The sequence below is a fragment of the Sphaeramia orbicularis genome, chromosome 3, assembly GCF_902148855.1.
Source record: "Sphaeramia orbicularis chromosome 3, fSphaOr1.1, whole genome shotgun sequence".
NCBI lineage: Eukaryota > Metazoa > Chordata > Actinopteri > Kurtiformes > Apogonidae > Sphaeramia > Sphaeramia orbicularis.
Window position 1 is genome coordinate 25999574 of NC_043959.1, and position 22565 is coordinate 26022138.

Consider the following 22565-nt stretch of genomic DNA (forward strand, 5'->3'; position numbering starts at 1 on the left):
TTTCATGTGATTTTCATGTGATTTTCACCAATAGATTCACCAGTTTATCATCTTTTCTCTGTGTTATTGTTTCATTCATTTATGTTAATATCAGACACTCAGTGATATAAAATAAAAATACTGGATAATTCACCTCTGATGCATTAAAACTAGAGCCTGTGTGGAAAATGTAGGAGTAGAAGAAACAGATATTAATGTTAAAATGTAGAAACTAACAGAACAGGGTACTGAGTATTGACGACTGATCAGATTTACCTTGAACCCATTGGCTGCTGGTGGTGATGGTGAAATGTTCTCCATAACTCGATGGAAAAATCCGAGAGCTTCGGGCCTCAGATGACGCCTTGGTCCCTGACAATGCAAACAGGAAATTATACAAACACTAACGGAATCATGTCCATCAATGTTTCCTGCACTGGTTCAACTCTGACCACGTCCCATTCTAGCATCAGATGACTGTAGTTCTTACCTTGATAGACAGCATGATCCTCCACCACCGACGACGCATCACCTTTTACAGCGATGAACGTCCACGGATGCCTGAAGAAAAACCAAAAACACCAGAGCTGAAGCAGCAAAACAAAGACAGATGAAGAAACGAGATGATGGGGACGAAGTTGGAGATGTTATGGATAATAATAATAATAATAATAATAATAATAATAATAATCTTTATTTATATAGCACTTTTCATACATTAAGACTGTAGCACAGTGTTTTACATATCAATTTAAAAATCAGTACCACCAACCACCCACACACCCACCCACACACACACACACACACACACATATGCAAACCCACAAGCTCACACATACTTAAATAGACTGACTGAGCACGGGTAGACCAGAATGAAAAAGTAAAAGTAAAAGAGGAGGCGCTGTCTCAGGGAGCCATCCGCACCAGGAGGCAGCCGCCGACCCCGGCAACCAGGCACCAGCGACACAGCGCCGCATCCCAACCAGTGGGAGAGGGCCAACTGGGAGCCCCACCCACCAGAAAGGAGCAGACCTCAGTGAAAGGCGCCACAGCCACCGGAGTCCACAGCCGCCCCCCGGCATGGAGGGCTCCCTCTGATGAAACACCGGAGAATAAGAAACATTAAAAAGATATAAAAGAATTGATTAAAAGAAGCTAAATTTAAGACATATATGAAAATAATAAAAAATATTAAACATTAAAATGATAAAACAGAAGCACTGGTTAAAAGAATCTTAAGATATATATGTTAAATATAACTATAAAACCTCTGAGTGGATAAAACAGAGGCATTAGTTGAAAGCCAAATTAAAAAGGTGGGTCTTGAGCCTGGTTTTAAAAATTTCTACATTCTCTGCGGCCCTGAGGTTCCCTGGCAGGCTGTTCCAAAGGCGAGGAGCATAATGCTGAAAAGCTGCCTCGCCATGAGTTTTTGTGTTAGCTTTTGGAACTGTTAAAAGGCCAGTGCCAGAGGACCTCAAGGTCCGCGAGGGTTCATAAGGTAAAAGCAAGTCTAAAAGATAAGAAGGCACAAGACCATTAAGACATTTAGAGACTATTAAAAGGACCTTAAAATCAATTCTGAAACACACGGGGAGCCATAACAGTGATTTTAAAATCGGTGTAATGAGAGCCTGCCTTCTGGTCTTCGTCAGTACTCGAGCGGCTGAATTTTGAAGAAGTTGGAGTTATGAGATTCTATCTTTGGGAAGACCAGAAAGCAGGGCATTACAGTAATCAATCCTACTGGAAATAACCTACTGGAGAACGATGAGGGTAAACCTCTGAAAAGAGCAAAAAAACCATGTCCATCTGCTGATTCACACTGAAAAATGGAAGACCTTAATCATTTTAAAATACTGGTAATTATTTGAGTTATTTGAGTTTTGATCAGAACTGGAGTTTAACCCCCCCCCAAAAAAAAACAGAAAAAAATATTAATCTACAGTATTTTTTTATAGATATAAATTTGTCTCCCTAGTGGCTTCCTGGAATTCTTGGGGGCAGGGTTATGTGCTGAGGAATGCTGATTGGTAGAAGATACTGTCAGCGTTCCACACTTCCATTCACCCTCCATGTTTAATCCAGTGGCATTTGTGAACTGGTTAATTCCATTTCTACCAGATTCACCTGGTTTGTGTTTGGATCAATTGTTAAATGGAGCAAAAGAAGAGAAGCTACGAGAAGTGGAAAACGCCCACCGACATTTGACCAATACTCCTCTCCTCCAAAGTCATTGTATATATCTGTGTGCATCTGAATACACTCTGGATAATAAACCTGGAAAGAACCACAATGGGTTTACAGAATACCACCAAGGAATTGAGTATGACTTGGAGTTGACGACTGGAAACAACCAAGTCTGATCTAAATAAATTTAACAGAACTTTGAGGTGGAAACACAAATCACACAGATTAATAGAAATATCTCATTTACCAGGGAAATTCACACCTGAAAATAAAAGTTCCTGTGAATGTTGGTGGAAAAGGGGGTTTGTGATTGACTTTCAGCTTGTGCAGAAACACCTCCTCGACAGTTATGATGAATGACACTGACAAAATAAAACCATGGTAGTTCACTGTTTTACTTCTCACTGTAAAGAATGAAAACACACTAAATCCAAACTTCAGCAGTAAAAATCAACGGCTGATGTGGACTGTACATGTTCTCCAACAGATGGAACCCTGAGGAACCCTAAACATGATGGACTGATGGAAAATCTAGAACCGAACATGCAGACTCATCTCATGAAATTGTGTTTCTATGTCACGTCAGTTCTTATGGCATTTGACGTGCTATACGTACGCATTTTGATCCTTTCGTACGTTTTTCAATGCCATTTGATCGTGTGTCAATTTACGCCAAGATCTCCGGTTTACATATGCATAACCGCAAACCCTAAACCTAACCCTAACCGCTAATCGCTAATACGTGTGGAAAGCTTATAATGTGTACAAATAACACTCCAATTAAAAGTGGCGTGTATCATTCATTCATTCCTTATCTGAACCCGCTTTATCCTCACTAGGGTCACGGGGGTCACTTGGAGCCTATCCCAGCTACTTACGGGCGAAGGCAGGGTACACCCTGGACATTTCGCCAGTTCATCGCAGGGCTGAACATATAGAGACTAACAATCACTCTCACATTCACACCTATAGGCACTTTAGATTAACCAATTAACCTATCAGCGCATGTGTTTGGATTGTGGGAGGAAGCCAAAGTACCCGGAGAGAACCCACGCAGACACGGGGAGAACATGCAAACTCCACACAGAAAGGTCCCACCCCCCGTCGACTGGTGTTGGAATCGAACCCAGGACCTTCTTGCTGTGAGGCACGAGGGCTAACCACTGCACCACCGTGTCGCCCAATGGCGTGTATATTTACGCAACTTATGATATCACGTTGGAACATGAGTTAGTGCTGTGACATCATGGCCGGTCTGTGAAGTCCATGGTTCTGCAGGTTCTACAGGTTCTGCAGGTTCTATGGTAGACATATGAGTGTAGAGTCAGTTCATCATACGGTCGACTCCTCTGTTGGTTCGACCTTCTTGACCCTCGCCGTTCTCATCCATTTAGCTGAGCAGCGCCATAGGTGTGTAGCGTATTTGACGTGTATTTGTCGGCGCCATCATCAGCTTCAGCAAACAAATGCGAACAACACCAGTGAAATCGTATCAGAGTCAATGCTCCCTCATGAATCCCATCTTATAAAAATGTCTGTGGCTGCGCCGCCTTCTGTCCCGATGACACCACAACCGGCCTGTTTGGCGGTGGCGTCAGAGCGAAGGCGACAGGAGTCATTAGACAGGAATCCCCCACACACCCCCCACCCTCCTCGGCCACGGAGCAGGGTGCATTCTGGGAAGGCCGATGTCCACCATCATAACGCCGTGGATAAAAGCCTCAGTTTGTCGCTTCAGAAGCATCAAGTTTCATAACACAGCACTGAACCGCAGACCGAGACCCTCAGAGCCCCCATTGACCATCTGCGGGTTAATACGCCGAGGCCTCACTGTTCTGTTCTGTGGGGTTTATTCACATTAACAATGAAGAGTCAAGTCTTGTCTGAAGAATGTGGGAGGGGTTGGAGGGGTGGGGGGGCGCATTCCTCTCCTCTGTGCAGACCTCCTGCCAAAAACTGTGACAACCTCGAGGGGTTTGTTATCGGCCGTGATTCGGTTTCCTTTTCCCATGCATTCCTCACATAGTAACAAACACAGAGATTCAGCATAATTAAAACACCAAACATTGATCGAACGGATGAGAAACACGGACACGTTCATGGTTCAACATCTGTAATTATCAATAATTATCGTGTTTACAGATGGTAAAGATCGATGTGGGTATATTTACATCCAAACTATTCACAAATGGTTCCACAAAACGAAGCAACTCTGCAGAAACAGGGAAGAAGATCAGACAAAAACTATGTAGAATACTTACCCCTAATGAACGAATGATGAAAATGTAATAATAATTTAGCAATTTAACACTGATGCTTTTAAGGCTGTAGGTTATTTAAAAAGATGAAAGCAATTAATTAATTCATTTATTTAATTTTATTATATTTTGTATTTATTTTTATTTGATATTATTCTATCCTTTTTACATTTAGTTTTCTTTTATTTTATCATAGGCCATGCACTGGATTACAGTGCTATTTTGTTGTATTTCATCTTATGTCAAGGAATAAACGCTTTATTTCAAAGACTTCAACCAAATCTCCCTGTTCTGTTCATCAGCTGTTTGCATGGATGTGAAATGTGCCACTGCTTGAGTTAATTCTCCAACAGTAAAACTCACATCAGGGTGGACTTCTTGTACCTGAATCTGACATATGGAGGTTTTTCTTATTCCTAGAAGATTTTATAGAACCAGCTCTGGTAAAACACTGATCAAAAGTCACTGTCACATTTCATCATAAACATAGAGTTAAAAGTTGAAATGTTCCTGTTGGATTCAAGTCATGGTTATGGATGTTCTGATGGTAGTGGTGGTGGTGGCGGTGGTGGTGGTGGTGGCGGTGGCGATGGCGGCAGACTCACCTGAAGCCCAGGTCGATGATGTGTCGGCTGCCGAGGCGGGTCAGACTCTTCTTCGCTGAATCCTCCAGGTTATTAGAACCCTCATCATTGACCACCATGGCAACGATAAGCCCCGCCTCCAAACCATCCACGTACTGCGCCAGACGACGGCTCTCGTCTTTGCTGCGATACGTGTCAAATCTGAAGAGGAAGAGCAGAGGATTCTGGGTACGTATCACCATCTTCTGCTTTACTTTTAATATTATAATTTAATTTAATTTGGACTTAATTTGGAACTTACTTTTATTGGTCAAATCTTTATTTTAATAATTATTTATGGATGTTTTATTCATAGATTAATTGGTTTTGATTTATTTTAATGGTCAGTTTTTTGCTCTTACTCGTTTTCTGATCTTTTCTGATCATATACTCTGTTTAATTACAGAGGTTAATTTTATTCTAATTTGTTACGTCTCGTCTTTAACTGAAATACTGGTCTGGTCCAAGGCCTGGTACAAGGTCCTTGCCCAGTTCAAGATCTCGGTCCAGTCCGAGGCCTGGGCTCCGGCTTGTTTGAGGCCCAATCCGAGGCCCCGTCCAAGGTCCCAGTCCGGTCCAAGGTCTCAGTCCAAGGCCTAGTCTGAGGTCTGGTCAATGGTCCCAGTCTGGTTCGAGGCCTGGTCTGAGGTCTTGTCTCAGACCTAGTCCAAGGTCCAGATACAATGCCTGGTCCAAGTCCCAGTCTGGACCAAGACCTAGTCCGGTTTGAGGCCCAGTCCAGGTTGCCAGTCCTCACCGGTCATCGTGCAGAACTTCCCCAGTCTTGGGGTGGATGACGTGGATGATGATGCCCCGGTTGCCCCAGCTCCTCTGGAACAGGTAGTTGTTCTCGGCACCTTCTCCAGGTCGTAGTGTCCTGTTGAGGAACGTCCAGGACAGTTTGTTGGCACCATGGATCTCCAGCGCCCCCCCGGTGCCCACGCCAATGTACTTCCTGCCGAAGTAACTGTGTTCCTGGTCGCTGTCGTCAGACCTGAAGGATAAGAACACTGAGTTACCGATGCAAACCAGGTCCACGTCTTCAAAACTCAAAAATGTTATGATCGTAATAGACACATTTAGATCAAAAGTAGAAACTAGATGAACTCAAACCCCTGGAAAACCCCTGAGCACCTGGATCTGATCAGATACACATTTATTCATATACTTTTATTTGTAGTTTGGACACAGATAGATGTCCAGGTACATGATGAAGATGATGGTGAGGAGGTGATGAAGGCTCTGGGTTCAGGTGGACTCACCTTCCAAACAGGGAGATGGTCAGGTTCCCCCTGTAGGGACAGTCCGGACTCCCCACGATGAACTCCCCCCCCTCACCAATAAGAATGTGTTTAGTACGAAGGAGGATTGGACGACTGGTGTCAGCGACCACCAGTCTCCCTACAGAGGAGGAGGAGGAGGAAGAAGAAGAGGAGGAAACGAAAGAGGAGAAGGGAGATGAAGAGGAAGAGGAAAAGGAGGAGGAGAAGGGAGAGGAGGAGAGGGGACAGGAGGAGGAAGAAGAGGAAGAGGAGGAGGGAGAGGAGGAGGAAGAGGAGGAGGAGGATGAAGAGAAGGAGGAGGGAGAGGAAGAGAAGGGGGAGGGAAAGGAGGAGGAAGAGGGAGAGGAATAAGAGGAGGATGAAGAGGAGGGGGAGGAAAAGGAAGAGGAGGAGGAAGAGGGAGAGAAGAAGGAGGAGGAAAAAGAGGGGTAGGGAGAAGAGGAAGGGGAAGAGAAGCAGAAAGAGGAGGAGGAGGAGGGTGATGAGGGTGAAAAGTAGATTACACCTGGATCAACTCTTTAAAATACTGTTAATAAATACAATAAATATGATTAATAAACACCGGTGTTGGACTTTACTCAGTTTATCTGATTTATATCACACATTTGAATCAATATAACATTAAACTGTTCAACCCTTAAAGACCTTAACTGTTTTTAAGTAAAGTTTCATGTTTTGTCCAATTTCTTTTCTTATTTTGTCAAGTATTTTATTATTTTCTACATTTTTTTTTTACTCATTTTTGTTCATTATATTTATAAATATATATATAAACCCAGTGTGTCCATCCACTGTCATTGATCCAACTCCATGGGTTTTACTGGTGAATCAATGTTGCAGAAGATGACAGTGTTTCCATGTTCACTACAGAGCCCCCTAATGTCCAAATGGGTCATATCTGATGACCATGAAAAGACGACAAACTGTATTTTACACCAATTATTTACATGGATTGATAGGATTAGTGGATCAACAGGTATTAAACAGTTAAGATCCAGCAGATGGTTTTGGTCCATGGTGGATGTTTGGATCTTTAAGGGTTAAGTTTGCATTGTTTTTATGTATAAAACCATCATATCTGTCGACTCAGGTCTGACCCAGTATTTTGGACCCAGTTCTGGTGGTTCTGGACTCAGACACGCACCTCCATTGAGGATCTGGATGGAGTGGACAGTGGCTGAGGACCTGAGGACGACCTTCCTACCGAAGCCAATGGTGACCCGGTGGTCTTCACTGTGACCCGGGATCCAGGGCTGAAGTCCGGGTTCCTGATCTGGACAAGCTGGAAAAGAAGAAAAACACTTCAACAGAAGCTTCATCAAACCAGGAGGTCAGGTGACAGAAACATCCACACTCCATCTGATCATAACCTTTACATATCCTGAGGTCGAGTGTTTAACCCTTCGGCGTCCCGCCCATAGAGGTCTTTCGTAACCACCAAAAGAGCGTCATCTGCACAGTGCAGTATGAATGTCAGAATTTTTTCATGCAGTTTGGGTTAAGCTTTTTTTTTTTTTGTATTTCATCAAATTGAATCATAAACAAAAAATACAAAATACTCAATAACTGTCATATTTTTAACCCTTTAAATGCTGTTTGTAATGTAAACAAACCATATTTTTTGATGCAAAAAACAAAAAAAAAATGTTCTCAATACACTACATAAAAATTAGATTACTTATTTTTAAATTTTTTCATCCTGGCACATGCCAATGATTACCAGCAACACTGGTTAATATGCAGTATTATTTTTTGCATTAGGTCAAATGCTACCTGCTAAAATGTGTCAATGCACATTTTTTGCTCACCTCGGGAGAAGCTACTGTTGTAATTTTCCCTTGTTTACAATATGCTGATTTTAGTGGCTGGGTCAGAATTTTAACCACCTGAGACCCAGGAAATGTCAGAAAGAAAAAAAAAAAAAAAAAAACTAAATTGCCTATATTGGAAACATCATGATGCAACAGTTTTTTCGGATGCAGTTCTAAAAAACAATTTATGGAATATCCTTTGTGGTGGACAGTTTTTGTTTTTTTTGTTTTTTGTTTTTGTATAAAGCTGTGAAACTCTTGTCCTCAGAGAACCCACAGCTAGGTCTTACAAGGTTAAAAATCATGCAAAAATGAAGAACTTTTGAATTCTGAACTAATGCAAATTGTGAAAAATAATGTGACCTTTTATAACATTAAGTGCAAAGTGTGCTCACTCGGAAGGTTAATAAAAAAAATGGAGCCGTGATGAAGAACTGAAGATGTCCCTAACAAAACACCATGAGTCAGCTGTTCTTTATCTGTTTCTGACCTTCACTGTGAAAACAAGACATGACGTAAAACACTCAGCTTTGTTAAGAACAAACAGAGCCTTTTACAGAAACCTTCAGAGCTTTGTGTCCACGACTGAAAACCCACAAAATGTCAGTATGTCAAGATTATTCTGCAAAATGAAAACACTCACATATACCAGGGTTTAATTTGTGTATGTAGAAATGTGTATATGTTTTAATTATATAGATGTAATCATGTAGATTCATCCTAAACAGATGACTTTACTGCAGAATCATGGTGTAAACTGGTACAGTCGCCCATAAGATGCTAATTTTTCTACATTTGACCATTATTTTACAAGTATATATATATATATATATATATATATATATATATATATATATATATATATATATATATATATATATATATATAGAGAGAGAGAGAGAGATAGATAGATAGATAGATAGATAGATAGATAGATAGATAGATAGATAGATAGATACAGGGTGGGGAAGCAAAATTTACAATATTTTGAAGCAGGGATTGAAAGACAGTGTATGACCAATTAGTTTATTGAAAGTCATGAGAATTTATTTGCCACAAGAAAATTGACATAATAGAAAATGTTTTTATTCTATGTGTCCTCCTTCTTTCTCAATAACTGCCTTCACACACTTCCTGAAACTTGCGCAAGTGTTCCTAAATATTCGGGTGACAACTTCTCCCATTCTTCTTTAATAGTATCTTCCAGACTTTCTCCTAATAGTTTTGCTCATAGTCATCCTCTTCTTTCCATTATAAACAGTCTTTATGGACACTCCAACTATTTTTGAAATCTCCTTTGGTGTGACGAGTGCATTCAGCAAATCACACACTCTTTGACGTTTGCTTTCCTGATTACTCATATGGGCAAAAGTTTCTGAAAAGGTATGGATAATAGTGTTAGGTATGATTATGACATCAATATATGTTTGGTTTCAAAACAATTGACATAGCGCCTGCTGAGAAAAAACAACTAAATGTTCATTGTAAATTTTGCTTCCCCACCCTGTATAAATATACATATATATATATATATATATATATATATATATATATATATATATATATATATATATATATATATTTATATTTATTTATTTTTCACTTGAGTTTTTATTGAAATTTTATAAACACAGTCACCAAAAACAACAGAAAACAAACTAACTAACATTGCTTGGGTATGCTATATGACACTACATTCACATTATTCAGTCCTTCCACCATTCCAAGTTCTGTTATCAGTCCATTTATTCCATTTTTAGTCCATTTGTGCTTCTTGTAGTCGCAGTTTGTGAGTGTTTTTTTCCATTGTATATATTCTTTTAATAATTGTGATCCATTGGTGCTATGTTGGTGGTTCTGTCTCCCCCCACTTCCTTGTAATATCTATTTTACACATATATTTACACAACAGCAACACATTTTGATGTATATGAAACCTCAGCGCATCGGTTACAGTGTGTGAGAATTAAGATATCAGATTCTGGTAATTAAACAAAAAATAATATAAATGTAACTTATGAAGTATATTTTTTTCTCAGTCAAGCATTGGCTGATGACGCAACAGTGACCAATATGTGCTAGCAAGCTAACTGAAGCTAACATTAGCTAGTAATCTTACAGCAGGTAAAATATGTTGCAAGATAATAGCAGCTAACATTAGCAGCTTATCAGTTACATTTAGCTAATATTAATGTTAGCTTTTAGCTCACTAACTAATCTTAGCTGAATTTAGAATTTTGCTAGCTAGTATCAGCTGCAGTTGCCTCACCAGCTAACAAAAGCTAGCGAGTTGGAGTTAGCCCCTGCTGTCTAATACACCCAAATATTTACACAACGGCGACTCATTTTGATGTATATAAAACCTCAGAGCTTCACTTAGAATTTGTGTGACTGCAGGAATGGACTGACAATTATCACAGTTAAATACAGAAAAACATGACAATACGAGAATCCACTTTCCTCATTTAATAGAAGAAGACAAAGAAGAAATGTGTGGTTTGGAGACTGTAGTTGATTTGTCAGAAGAATGTAAAGAAGTACTTCTTTTTTTTTTCCTTCATTTTACTGTCATTAATTTTGGTAGAAAGCTTCTTACATTTCTGATCCGCAAAGAATAAAAACATTTTTTAACATTTCATCAACTACAGTGTGTCATATTTTGGTCAAAATCAGCTGAACGAACTGTTTGTCTGTAAATACATCTATATACTGTATGTAGGTAGGTTTTCTTCTTTATCCAATGAATGAATGAATGAATGGTTTATGCTTGACAATCACAATAAAACCACCAACAAAGCAAGTTAACAACAGAAAACAACCAAAACAAAAAATAGGACCAATGTCCCTCTATCTCACCATCATGTTCCACAAGAATCAATACTCAGGTGAATGTGTGAGGTTATTAGGTTCTGTCTCTATGTTAGAGTCCTGTGGTCTGGATGCAGGAGATCAACCTCCCACTACAAGTGGGTGGTTCTTTCACTGGAGGAGAACTGAACTAATTACATGAAAATCCATATATGACTTTCTAGCAGTACTCAGTAGTACCTATATTGATATCTGTAACCATTTCCATGTTATAAAGCATTAAAATATGGACCATTATAAGTGAAGGCAAATGTTTAGTATTTCAAAAATTCATTAAAAAAAAAAATCTAAATTTCTCAAAATTGTGAACAAACTTCGTAGACATTGTCCCAAGGAACCTACATAAAACATTTGAAATTAACCAAATCACTAGTTTCGCCAGAGAAGATGCTTGGGGAAACTGCTAACGGAGACAATGAAGAGGAAAACGATGATGAAGACGACGCTGGACACGGCGGCTTTACAACAGCTCATGACCTATTGGTTGGTGACCTACTGAGGGAATTTATCCTATTACAAAAGAGAAATATTTAATATAACTGTAGTGTTACCTACACATCTGTAAAGGAGTGAGCATGTAAACACTTATTTAATCCAATCCAATCCTGACATTATACAGTCGTGTTAAAAAATATTAGACCATCCTTGTTTTCTTCAATTTCTTGTTCATTTTAACGCCTGGTACAACAAAAGGTACACTTGTTTGGACAAATATAATGATAACAACAAAAATAGCTCATAAGAGTTTAATTTCAGAGCTGATATCTATCCATTTTCCATGTTTTCTTGATAATAACCAAAATCACTTCAGTTCTTACATCAATATCTATGGCATTGTACTGACAAAAACAGTACTTTTAGGCATTCCATGTTTTCTTTTCTGTTTTAGTCACATGATACACACAGGAGTTAGTACTTGATTGCATAACCATTGTTTTTGATGACTTTTGATGGTCTAATAATGTTTTCTGCGACTGTAGAGTTAATCACAGCCTCAATTAAACAATGACCATCCAACCAGAGGAAGAGGGAAAAAAGAAAATGAATCAGGTTTTTGTGTTGGAAACACACATCCGACATGGATTTGTACAGTACAGTAGTGGAAAAAGAAATAAATACTTTAGTAGAACATGTTGGCGTTGAAATAACGATGACCGGTTGAACTGAAGCCGAGGTGAAATGAGGGTAAAATGGTCCTGATGAGTCGATGTGTTGGCGAAGGCGAAGGCGAAGTGAATCCATATGGGTTTTGTGGGAGTTGAACTTGTATGACCTTTATCTCGACAGTGCTGCCATTTGAGGAAACTGAAGACACTGAAGTGAAACTGACAGATCTGAACGTTGGACCGTCGAGTTTATTTAACAGACGAGAAACGACTCAACAAACAGACGCTGACGCTGTGATTCCAGGCTAACGGAGCTGATGTGTCCAATCCGATCTGACGGTTCAGTTCATGGACTGAATCAGCAAACGTCACAACGGGAGGTTTTTCTGGTCTTTTCTTCCCTCCACTTTCACATGCTCAAAATAAATGATCTATGTATCTATCTATCTATCTATCTATCTATCTATCTATCTATCTATCTATCTATCTATCTATCTATCTATCTATCTATCTATCTATCTATCTATCTATCTATCCTCAGAGATGTATCAGGAATGACATGAAACAGAAAATCTAGCTCCAGTAGTACCCAGTCTAATGACTACACCATCTCTTCTATCTCTATGCAGCCTGTGGCATGATCAGCATGTGCACAGCTGTCAACAGTATATATAGATTTTTTAATTTGTCTTTATACTTGATTTTGCACTTTCTTTTGCTCATGTGTGCTTTTGTGCTTTCCTTCTGTAAATCTGGAATTTCCCCTTGCGGGACTAATAAAGGCATATCTTATCTTATCTCATCTTATCTTATCTTATAGTATCATATCTCATCTTGTCTTATCTTAGAGTATCTTATAGTATCTTATCTCATCTCATCTTATCTTATAGTATCTTATCTCATCTCATCTTATCTCATCTTACCTTATCTTATAGTATCATATCTCATCTTATGTTATCTTATAGTATCTCATCTTATGAGTATCTTATCTTATAGTATCTTATCTCATCTTATCTTATAGCATCTTATCTCATCTTATCTTATAGTATCTTATCTAATCTTATCTTATCTTATAGTGTCATATCTCATCTTATCTTATGTTATAGTATCTCATCTCATCTTATAGTATCTTATCTCATCTCATCTTATCTTATAGTATCTCATCTCGTCTTATCTTATAGTATCTTATCTCATCTTACCTTAACTTATCTTATCTTCTATATTTCATTCCTTTTTTGTCCAAACATCTCAAACATCTTCCTGAGGCGCTGAAGGACGTTGTACAGATGCTGAACAGTAGATGATGCTGTAAACTGGGTGAGTCCGTGGAACTCATCAGATCAGTTCTATTGTTGTTCCTGAGAGTTTGATTTTCCTCGTCTGCTCAGTAACTTTCTCCGGTTCTATCTAAATGAGGATAAAGGAGCACACAGGAATATTGGATTGCTCGCCCAAGGCTAAGAGTGATTGATAAATCCATTTAGTTTAGTGTCTGTTATTGTCAGGATGGCACTGAGACACAGTGTGTAAGTGCTCATTGAGTCCAATCCGGTGTTGGCTCATGTCTCCATAGACTAATGGATCCATCAATGGCATTGACGAGTCGAGGACCTGAACCGTCGGTAGATTTCCCAGAGGGCAATGCAGACTGATGGGTGGCGTTGTGCAATCAGCCGCCTCTCGCTGAGGCTGATTGACGGCTGTTTGTGTCTGGAGGTGGGATTCAGCACAGATTCAGTTCAGATTTTAAAAGAACAGTCAGAAAATCAGCTGAAGTCATCGTTTCCAACCGCCGCCATCTGTTAAGAGGAACTTCATCATCATCATCATCATCATCATTATCATCATCTTGGTACAAAGAGTTACAGTTCCATGTAGAGATTTTATTCCGTCCCAGACAAAAAATAAAGTCTTCAGACCTTAAAGGAGTGATATTTTGTTTTTTAAAATGGAATTCTGCATTTTTAAACATTTCCCTGTGGTCTACATAAACTGTAAATGCTCTGCTTGGGTCTGAATTCTTCATTAATTCAACTCCACAGGTCCATCTTCAACCTTTTTCTGAGTAATGACACCAGAAAGGTCGTTTTGAGCGCTGGCCCTTTAAATGCACATGCACATTTCATGCACAGGTTGAGAATTGTCATATTTACCCAAGAATAACTGAGCTATTGCACATCCTGTAGTGACATCATCTAGACAGTTTATTTTTCTTTTGTTTGTTGTGGAGCTGTTTTTTTGTTTTTTGGGTTTATTATATATTCTTTTTTTTCTGTTGTTGGTATTATTATTGTTATTGTAATTGTTTTGTATTGTGTGCTGTTGTTGATTTTTGGTTTTTGTGTTGTTGTGTTGAGTGTATGTACATCCTGTGTGTTGAGTGAGTTGCTTTGTTTTTATGTTGTTAATGGCCCCAGGAAGAGTAGCTGCTGTGGTGTGCAGCAGCTAATGGGGATCAAACCAACTAATAAACTAATAAACATTAAAATTAAAATGGACATTTTAGGAAATCAGCTCGAAGTTTGGACATATTTTCAGTTTTTACTACAACCGCTGCTGCTGCCAAACAAATTAGGCGTACTCTGAGAAATGTTCGTCAGAAGTCTTGACCTTAAACTGTATGTGCAAATGTTGTGACGTACTTCTGCCAACAGTTTCATTCCCAGTGCTGTGCATAGCCTTAACAACTCCATATCACATACTTAACAATGTTTGATGTATGTTTTATTTTTGTACTTCTCTATAATTAATGCACTTTATATTTATCTGCTTTGTCAAAGTGAGTTTCAGTTGATCTACAGGGGCACCTGTCTTTTTATTACTCTTATTCATGTAATTTTTCATTGTTTTTTTTTTTTTTACCTTGTATTGTCTTTAATGTATTTTTATGCTGAGCTCTTGCAACTCCTTTCCAATACTGTTTTTCTGCAAATGGCAAATAAACTGATTCTGATTCTGGTAAGTAGTTGTAAACGTAACAAATTAAGATGAAATAAAAACAGGTTGTAGAAATCCACTCGATGTTTGCCAAAATGAATATAAAGATCACTTTGCAGCACCTGGAGGGTTAAAATTCAAACTTTTTCAACTGTTAGAGTCCAAATACACAAATAAATGTACCAAAGACTAATAAAAGTGGGTTTAGCAAAATATGACCCCATTAAAACAGGAGCCTGTGGTCTAAAACCAGTGTGAAATATTGCAGATCACGTATTGAATCAAATATAACAGGACTAAAGCACTGGCATTTCATGACTTTCAATTTGCATAAAGATATAGCGAAGAAAACCAGAACTCATTTGGACAAGAAACTGCAGAATGATTCACAAAAAAGATTTATTTAAAACTTAGAGAAATTACATTCCCTCCTTTGTTTTCATACTTAACACTGACCGATGCTGAGGGCATTTTTGTAACATTACAAGTTTTATTTTGTTGGACTCAGAAATTGAGTATATATTGTATTGCATTTGTAAAAGTGTGTCATTTTTTGGCTTGTTTTTTATTCAAGTAACAAGTTAAATTTGATTGATGTAATATTTAAAAAAAAAAAAATAAGGTCATTAAAACAATTCTACAGCTAAGGGGTGAAATGGGAAACATGTATTACACAAGTCTCAAACGAGACATTTTTTTTTTTTTACCAGTTTGTCTGTTTTTTTTCTACAGTCAAACAATTTCTACTGTCTATTTCCCCCAACATTACATTACAAATGTACTGTAGACAAATAACAACATGGAGCTAAGTGCAATATTTACAAAGTACAACACTTTCTTCTATAAAAAAAAAACAACAAAAAAACAGCCACCAAAGGGTCCACAGGGTCAAATTACACTGAATATATTAACAATCGCTTGTGTCAAACTCATTATAGTTCCAAACTCCAATCTCCAAAATGTTAATATTCTGCCTGTTACTAAATGGAGGAGGATGCGTTGAAGGTCAACTACAAATGAACACAGTAAAATACAGTAGAAGGTGCATGTGCAGGTGGAATCAAAATCAGATGGAGACACTATGATCATCAGTAGGGGTGTAAGAAAATATTGGTTCTGCAATATATCCTGATATTTCATTTCACAATACTGTATCGATATTAAAAAGTACTGTATCGATATTTTTAGGTATTTATTCAAATGCAGATATTGTGGAGGTTCATTTTTGTTTTTCTTTTTTGTTTGTGTTTTATTACCTCCGCCAAGGAGGTTATGTTTTTGCCAGGGTTTGTTTGTTTGTCTGTTTGTCTGTTTGTCTGTCCGTTAGTGTGCAACATAACTCAAAAAGTTATGGACAGATTTTGATGAAATTTTCAGGGTTTGTTGGAAATGGGATAAAGAAGAAATGATTAAATTTTGGTGGTGATCGGGGGTGGGGGGGCCCACGGGGGGGGGGTGCAGACCAGAAAATTTCATCAAAATCTGTCCATAACTTTTTGAGTTATGTTGCACACTAACGGACAGACAAACAAACAAACAGACAGACAAACAAACCCTGGCAAAACATAACCTCCTTGGCGTGGGGGGGCCCATGGGGGGGGGGGCACTGATCAGCCTTGGCGGAGGTCTGCGCTCTCCGAGTGCTTCTAGTTTATTATTATTTAACACTCTTTTATTAAATAATGTTAGTTCCTTTGTTGGGATTGCACAAAAATAATGTTCTGATGTTAGTTCTGAACTAATAGAATATGAACATTTGAACTGGATCTTAAACTGTAATGTCTGTAAAACATAATTTAAGTTTTAATACATGAAAATGTTGTGATATAGTTTTAGATCCTGTTGTGATCAAATAAAAATGTGTTTAGTATTTGTGCATATTTCTGGTGTAATTCAATTCTTCAAGGAAATAACCATTTAAAAAAAGGAACAAACAAAAAAAAGGCCTTTTTTTATGATATATCGTGATATATCGTATCGTGATCCTAGTATTGTGATTTGTATCATATTGCCAGATTCTTGCTAATACACACCCCTAATCATCAGTATCATTAAACCACACCCCACCTCATGAAACACTGCCCCCACCCCACCAGTCAAAAAACACTGAGAAAGGGGCTGACCTCCTTCCTATTGTTTCTTCAGTGAAACATCTGATCCCTCAGAACCATAAATCCTCCTCAGTCCAACCTCCACATTAATACACAAACACATTTTCACCACAGTCTAATAAAAACAGCCAAAAAGAAACATGTCTCTGAACAATTAAAACATCCGAATACGAAGATGGAGACGAAACCAGGCGTGAAATATGACGTTAAGTGATGCCAGATGTTCAGTGGGATTACGTTGACCACAAACCCAACCCAACACCGTCCATCCCAGTGACGCACAACTAAGTAAATCAGACGCTTCATGGACACATGACACCAACAAACCAGACCAGATTATTTACACATCTCACAATACTCTGTTTGTGTCCCAGTTTTGTACAGATTCTAACCCGAGGAAGGAGTTATTTAGCTTTAACTCCTTCATTTTAACCCCATTATCTGGTCTTTCTGCTCCTACATTTTCCAAACAGGTTTTAGTTTTAATAGATCTGGGCTGAATTGTCCATTATTTTGTTATTTTGCATCATTGTGCGACTGATTTGGTCGTTTTAGTGCAGGTTTTGACGCTCAGTGTCCGTCTCCATAACAACAGAGGAGACTGACAGGGTTTTCCAAATGCATTTGATGGAATTAAACAGATTATTAGGGGTTTGTTTGTTCCAATATCGAGAGAAAAGCAAATTGTTTTGCGTGTGTAAATATAGTCATTAGGAGTTTAATCATGGTCTGAAACTCATTTGTGAAAAACAATGTTGATAGTGTTGGGAAAAGAACAGACAGAGGGTGAAAAGAAGAAAGACAGAGAGAAAACACATGAATAAAAGCCCATTTATGTTCCACGTTAAAGACGCAGACGAATACGGAGCATTCTGTTCGTCCTCAAACCATGGACTTCGTTAGATTCAGGTAGAGGGTCTGGTCTCAGGACTGGATGGTGTTGTGGACTGTGATCCTGGACCAGAACCCACATCTGACTCTGCTGTTCCTCGTGTTCATTCATAGATCAGGACTTTCAGTTTCTACCTCATCTCCTTCTGAGGTTTAGAAGTTCAGTAAGGACAGAACAGCAGAAGACGGGAGGAAATGAACCAATCACACACAGCGCCTAGACCAGGGGTGTCAAACATACGGTCTATGGACCAAAACTGGCCGCTAAGGGGTCCAATCTGGCCCCTGGGAAGAATTAGTGAAATACCAAAATTGCACTGACGATATTAAAAATTCAATGGATCATGGATTACGTATATAACTTTAGCAAATCTGACTTTGACTGAACATGGAAGATGGTACTAACTTTCTTCCCTCAAGGGTTTTTTTTTTTTTTATTGTGCTACTCTTATGTTCATAGTTACCTTTTATATTTGAATATCCAAATACTCAATGCACATGTGCACTGTTAAGCTCCTTCAAATTTTTTTTCTCTTTGTATTATGATTATTAATACTACCATGTGTGTAAATATGTATTTATATATATTTTCCTTTGTCTTATTTCCTAGAAGTGTGGTTGGCTATATGTATATTTGTTAATATCATTATTATTATCCATTTACTTACTTATTTACTTTATTTATTACTCCTTTTTTTTCATGTGTGCTTCATGGACATGTCCATAATCATTTATACATGTAGATGAATGTGAGTGTGTGTAAATAAATGCAAATATATTTGTTTGCATATATAATCTTTATTACTATTCATGTTATTGTTCTCCAAAGTAAGATGACCATGAAAAGCACTGATCTTCACAATTTACTCTTCTCTTATGTTTCACACTGCAAAGTTTATGTGAAAATATTCATGCAACAAAGATTGAAAAATTACCCCCTTTTTTCTTTTTTCCTCTTTATTTTTCTTCCTTTCAGTGAGCAATATTGACATCCTTTTTTTATTTTTCAAGAAAAAAAAAAGAACAGTGTACTTTGTACCAATGTTGTCCTGTGTATTATGTTATGAGACTGTTCTGAATAAAAAATTTAAATAAATAAATAAATAAATAAATAAATAAATAAATAAAAAAATCAATGGATCAGACCAGTAAAATACTATAATAATAACATATAAATAATGTCAAATACAAGTATTTCTTTGTTTAAAAAAGTAAAATTGCATGGAAATGCCTTCATTTGTTATTCACAAATGTGAATAATCTGAACAACCTGAAAAATAAGTGTAATTTTTCCAATATTCTGCCTGTTACTAAATATTTTATGTGTTTGTAGATCCACTGTGATCTGTCAGTTGTAATGAACATGTGTAAATGACAAACTGAGGCAGAGTATTGTTAAAATTACACTTATTTTTCTGAAAAAAATTCTGGTTTTTCATGTTATTCACATTTTTAAAGGCTATTTTGTAGATTTATGCATTTTCATGAAGTAGTTTTACTATTTTTGTACTGAAAACCAAAGGAAATGTGTGTAGTTGTCATTATTTCTACATTATTAAAATATTCTTTTACTGATCTGACTTGTTTTAGATCATATTGGTTTGAAAGTGGAACGTGAATCTGACTTTCACATCTGTGGTTTAAACAAACCAAACCTAAACAGCTGATTGTTGAAGGTCCTGGATGTTGTCGCTGTTTTACGTCTTTTATTCTCCACATTTGACCTGTTTTCATCTCTTCATGTCGTATTTAATGTGACTCGACGTGAGGCCTGTCTCCATCAACGTTTGCTTTTGTCACATTTCTTTGACTTAATTGTCAGATCTGTCACTGTTTGCTTTAGAATGAACTAATTCCTCAACGATGAGGCCATTAAACATTCATTTAATACGATGCCAGAGTAAATCAACGACTCCACGGGAAGCAGTTGATGTTTACGGTCACGTTTATGATCCACTTCAACTCTGAAGACGATAAAATACTGTCTCTACTCAACGCAGATGGGATTTTTATGATTTATTACACACATTTAATGTTTGGGTTTATTTTATTCCCATTTGCAGTTAAAGCACAAAGGTTTTAATATGTCGCTGTATTTCTGTATTTTTTTAGTGCTGAAACAGTAATGAAACACTTTTCATGTTGGTTCTATAAACCAATGTGGTTGTATTTAGTGTGACCTCCCTTTAAAATGAACATGACTTTAGGTGTTTGGTTCAGACAAATATGAGATTTATGGCATTAATTCACTGAGGCTTTATACCTGGAATAAACTGAACAAAAATAATCAACAAAATTAACAAAAATAATCAACAAAATGATAAAAAAAAAAAAAAAAAAATCCTCAGGAAAAAAACAACAAAAGAAACAACATAGTCAATAAAATGAACAAATTAATCAGAAAATGGATAAAATAATAAACAAAGTTAGTAAAAACTGAACAAAATAATCAACACAATGACAGAAAGAACTAAAAAATCAATAAAATGAACAAATTAATGACAAAGTTAATAAAATACTGTACAAAATGAGTAACAATGAACAAAATAAACAACAAAATTAACTAAAACAAACAAAAAATAACAAAATAAACAAAAATAAGTAACAAAAGAACAAAAATTATTCAAAAAACAACAAAATCAATAAAATTAACAAATGAATCACAAAACGGAAAAAAAAATACAAAACAAAATGAGTAAAAATGTACAAAATAATCAACAAAATGAACAAAAACAGACAGAAAAGCTAAATAAACAAAATAATCAATAAAATGAATAACTTAATCACAAAATGGATAAAATACTGAACAAAGTTAGTAAAAATGAATTTAAAAAAATCAACAAAATGAACAAAGATAATCACCAAAAGAACAAAATGATCCAAAAAACAACAAAAATCAATAAAACTCACAAATTAATCATAAAATGGAAAAAATACTAAACAAAATGAGTAAAAATTTACAAAATAATCAACAAAATGACCAAAGACAGAAAAAACAACAAAATAATCAATAAAATGAACAAATTAATCACAAAATGGATAAAATACTGAACAAAATGAGTAAAATCTAATCAATCTAATCCAATCTGAGTTCATCATGTGTTTATTCTAGAGGAAACACTGACTGAAGAATATCAGACAATGAATAAAAACTGAATAAAACATGTCTGAATTTACTGGATTTGCATCGGTGTCAGATGGTTTTGATGATGATTATGCAGCTGATTTCAGATCAGTTTTCTGGATCCGTAAACGTCCAGTCTGTGCTTCCACCAAACGTTCACACATGCTCAGACCTTGACGACAGGACCCAGAATGCAGCAGTGGACGTCGTGCTGCGTTCAGGGACTCATCCATCAGCATTCTGACAGGTGTGTTTACATATGGATCAGATGCTTCACGGTCGATGATTGACTGAAACATGGACGATGACGAGACAGAAAAAAGTCATGAAAACAGAAAGTCCACGACGTCCAACACTAAAGATGACGAGAAGTCATTCAGACGTCAGGATATTGAATTTAAAGTCAGAGTTTGAGAGTTTTTGTTTCATTTTGTTAAATAAAAAGTCAAATTAATTTCAATATGTTGATTGAATGCTGAAAAAGTCAGTGTGTGTTTTTGTCGTTTCATCCTTTTTGCCTTATTCAACTTTTATTTCATACAAGAAATGTCCTCTTCTATGTTAGTTGTAATATCGGTTTCTTTTTCCTGCATTTGTCATGTGATTTTCATCCTTTCTATGTTTTATCGTCTTGATGTGAGGATGCACAATAATGCAGAATACAAATAATGAATTATTCACCTCAAATGAACAGACATTTTACCTTAAACTAAATGACAATTCAACATTTTTATGCTAAAGTAAACAGAAATTTAGCTTTTTTTTTTCCTTTGCTGGACCATCATCAGTCTGACATCAGGAAAAACACGCACAGTTGCCTATGGTGAAAGTGAAACAGCACTGCAAATCTGAAAATGCAAATTTAACACCCTCAGAGTTGAAATTAACACCGAGCCAGGGTTTATATGGGAACCACCAGTTAAGTGTTAAATTAACACTATGACAGTGTTCAGACAAACTCTTTAAGTGTAAAATACTAACACCACAATAGATGAAAGAACACTAGATTAGCATTCAAAGTTCATTAATTAGTGACACCAACAGAGTTAACTATTCAACACTGCACCAGTATTCAAGTAACATTCTGTGGTGTTAAATGTAAATTTAACTAGTGTTTACTATACTACTCATAAGGTGTACATTGTCAACTGGGATTAACACTATTAGAGTTAAAAATGTGCAATCTGTTAGTGTTAAGTCTAACCATCCACCACACATGTACAATAATCACTCCAAAAAGTACTGCAATAAAAAAAAGTATTTACTTTTTTTTTAACAGGGCTCTTAATGCAGATGTGCTCCAGGTGTGACAGGTGCCAGCAGGTGAAGTTGAGGGAAGGGGTCTGTGGCAACGCAGGACTGCACCATGACACTTACTATTTGT

At 37.0% G+C, this 22565-nt stretch overlaps 1 protein-coding gene across 2 annotated transcripts in view; it reads right to left on the minus strand.

Moving 5' to 3' along the window:
* Positions 1 to 22565, minus strand: part of cemip (cell migration inducing hyaluronidase 1) — a 208124-nt gene that overhangs the window by 74874 nt on the left and 110685 nt on the right. For both annotated transcript variants that reach the window (XM_030127439.1, XM_030127447.1), the window contains exons 3-8: positions 7478 to 7615; positions 6313 to 6451; positions 5808 to 6044; positions 5033 to 5212; positions 470 to 540; positions 256 to 351 (exon numbers count right to left, since the gene is read on the minus strand). In XM_030127439.1, the coding sequence (XP_029983299.1) occupies positions 256 to 351; positions 470 to 540; positions 5033 to 5212; positions 5808 to 6044; positions 6313 to 6451; positions 7478 to 7615 (861 nt within the window). The remainder of the gene's footprint in view (positions 1 to 255; positions 352 to 469; positions 541 to 5032; positions 5213 to 5807; positions 6045 to 6312; positions 6452 to 7477; positions 7616 to 22565) is intronic.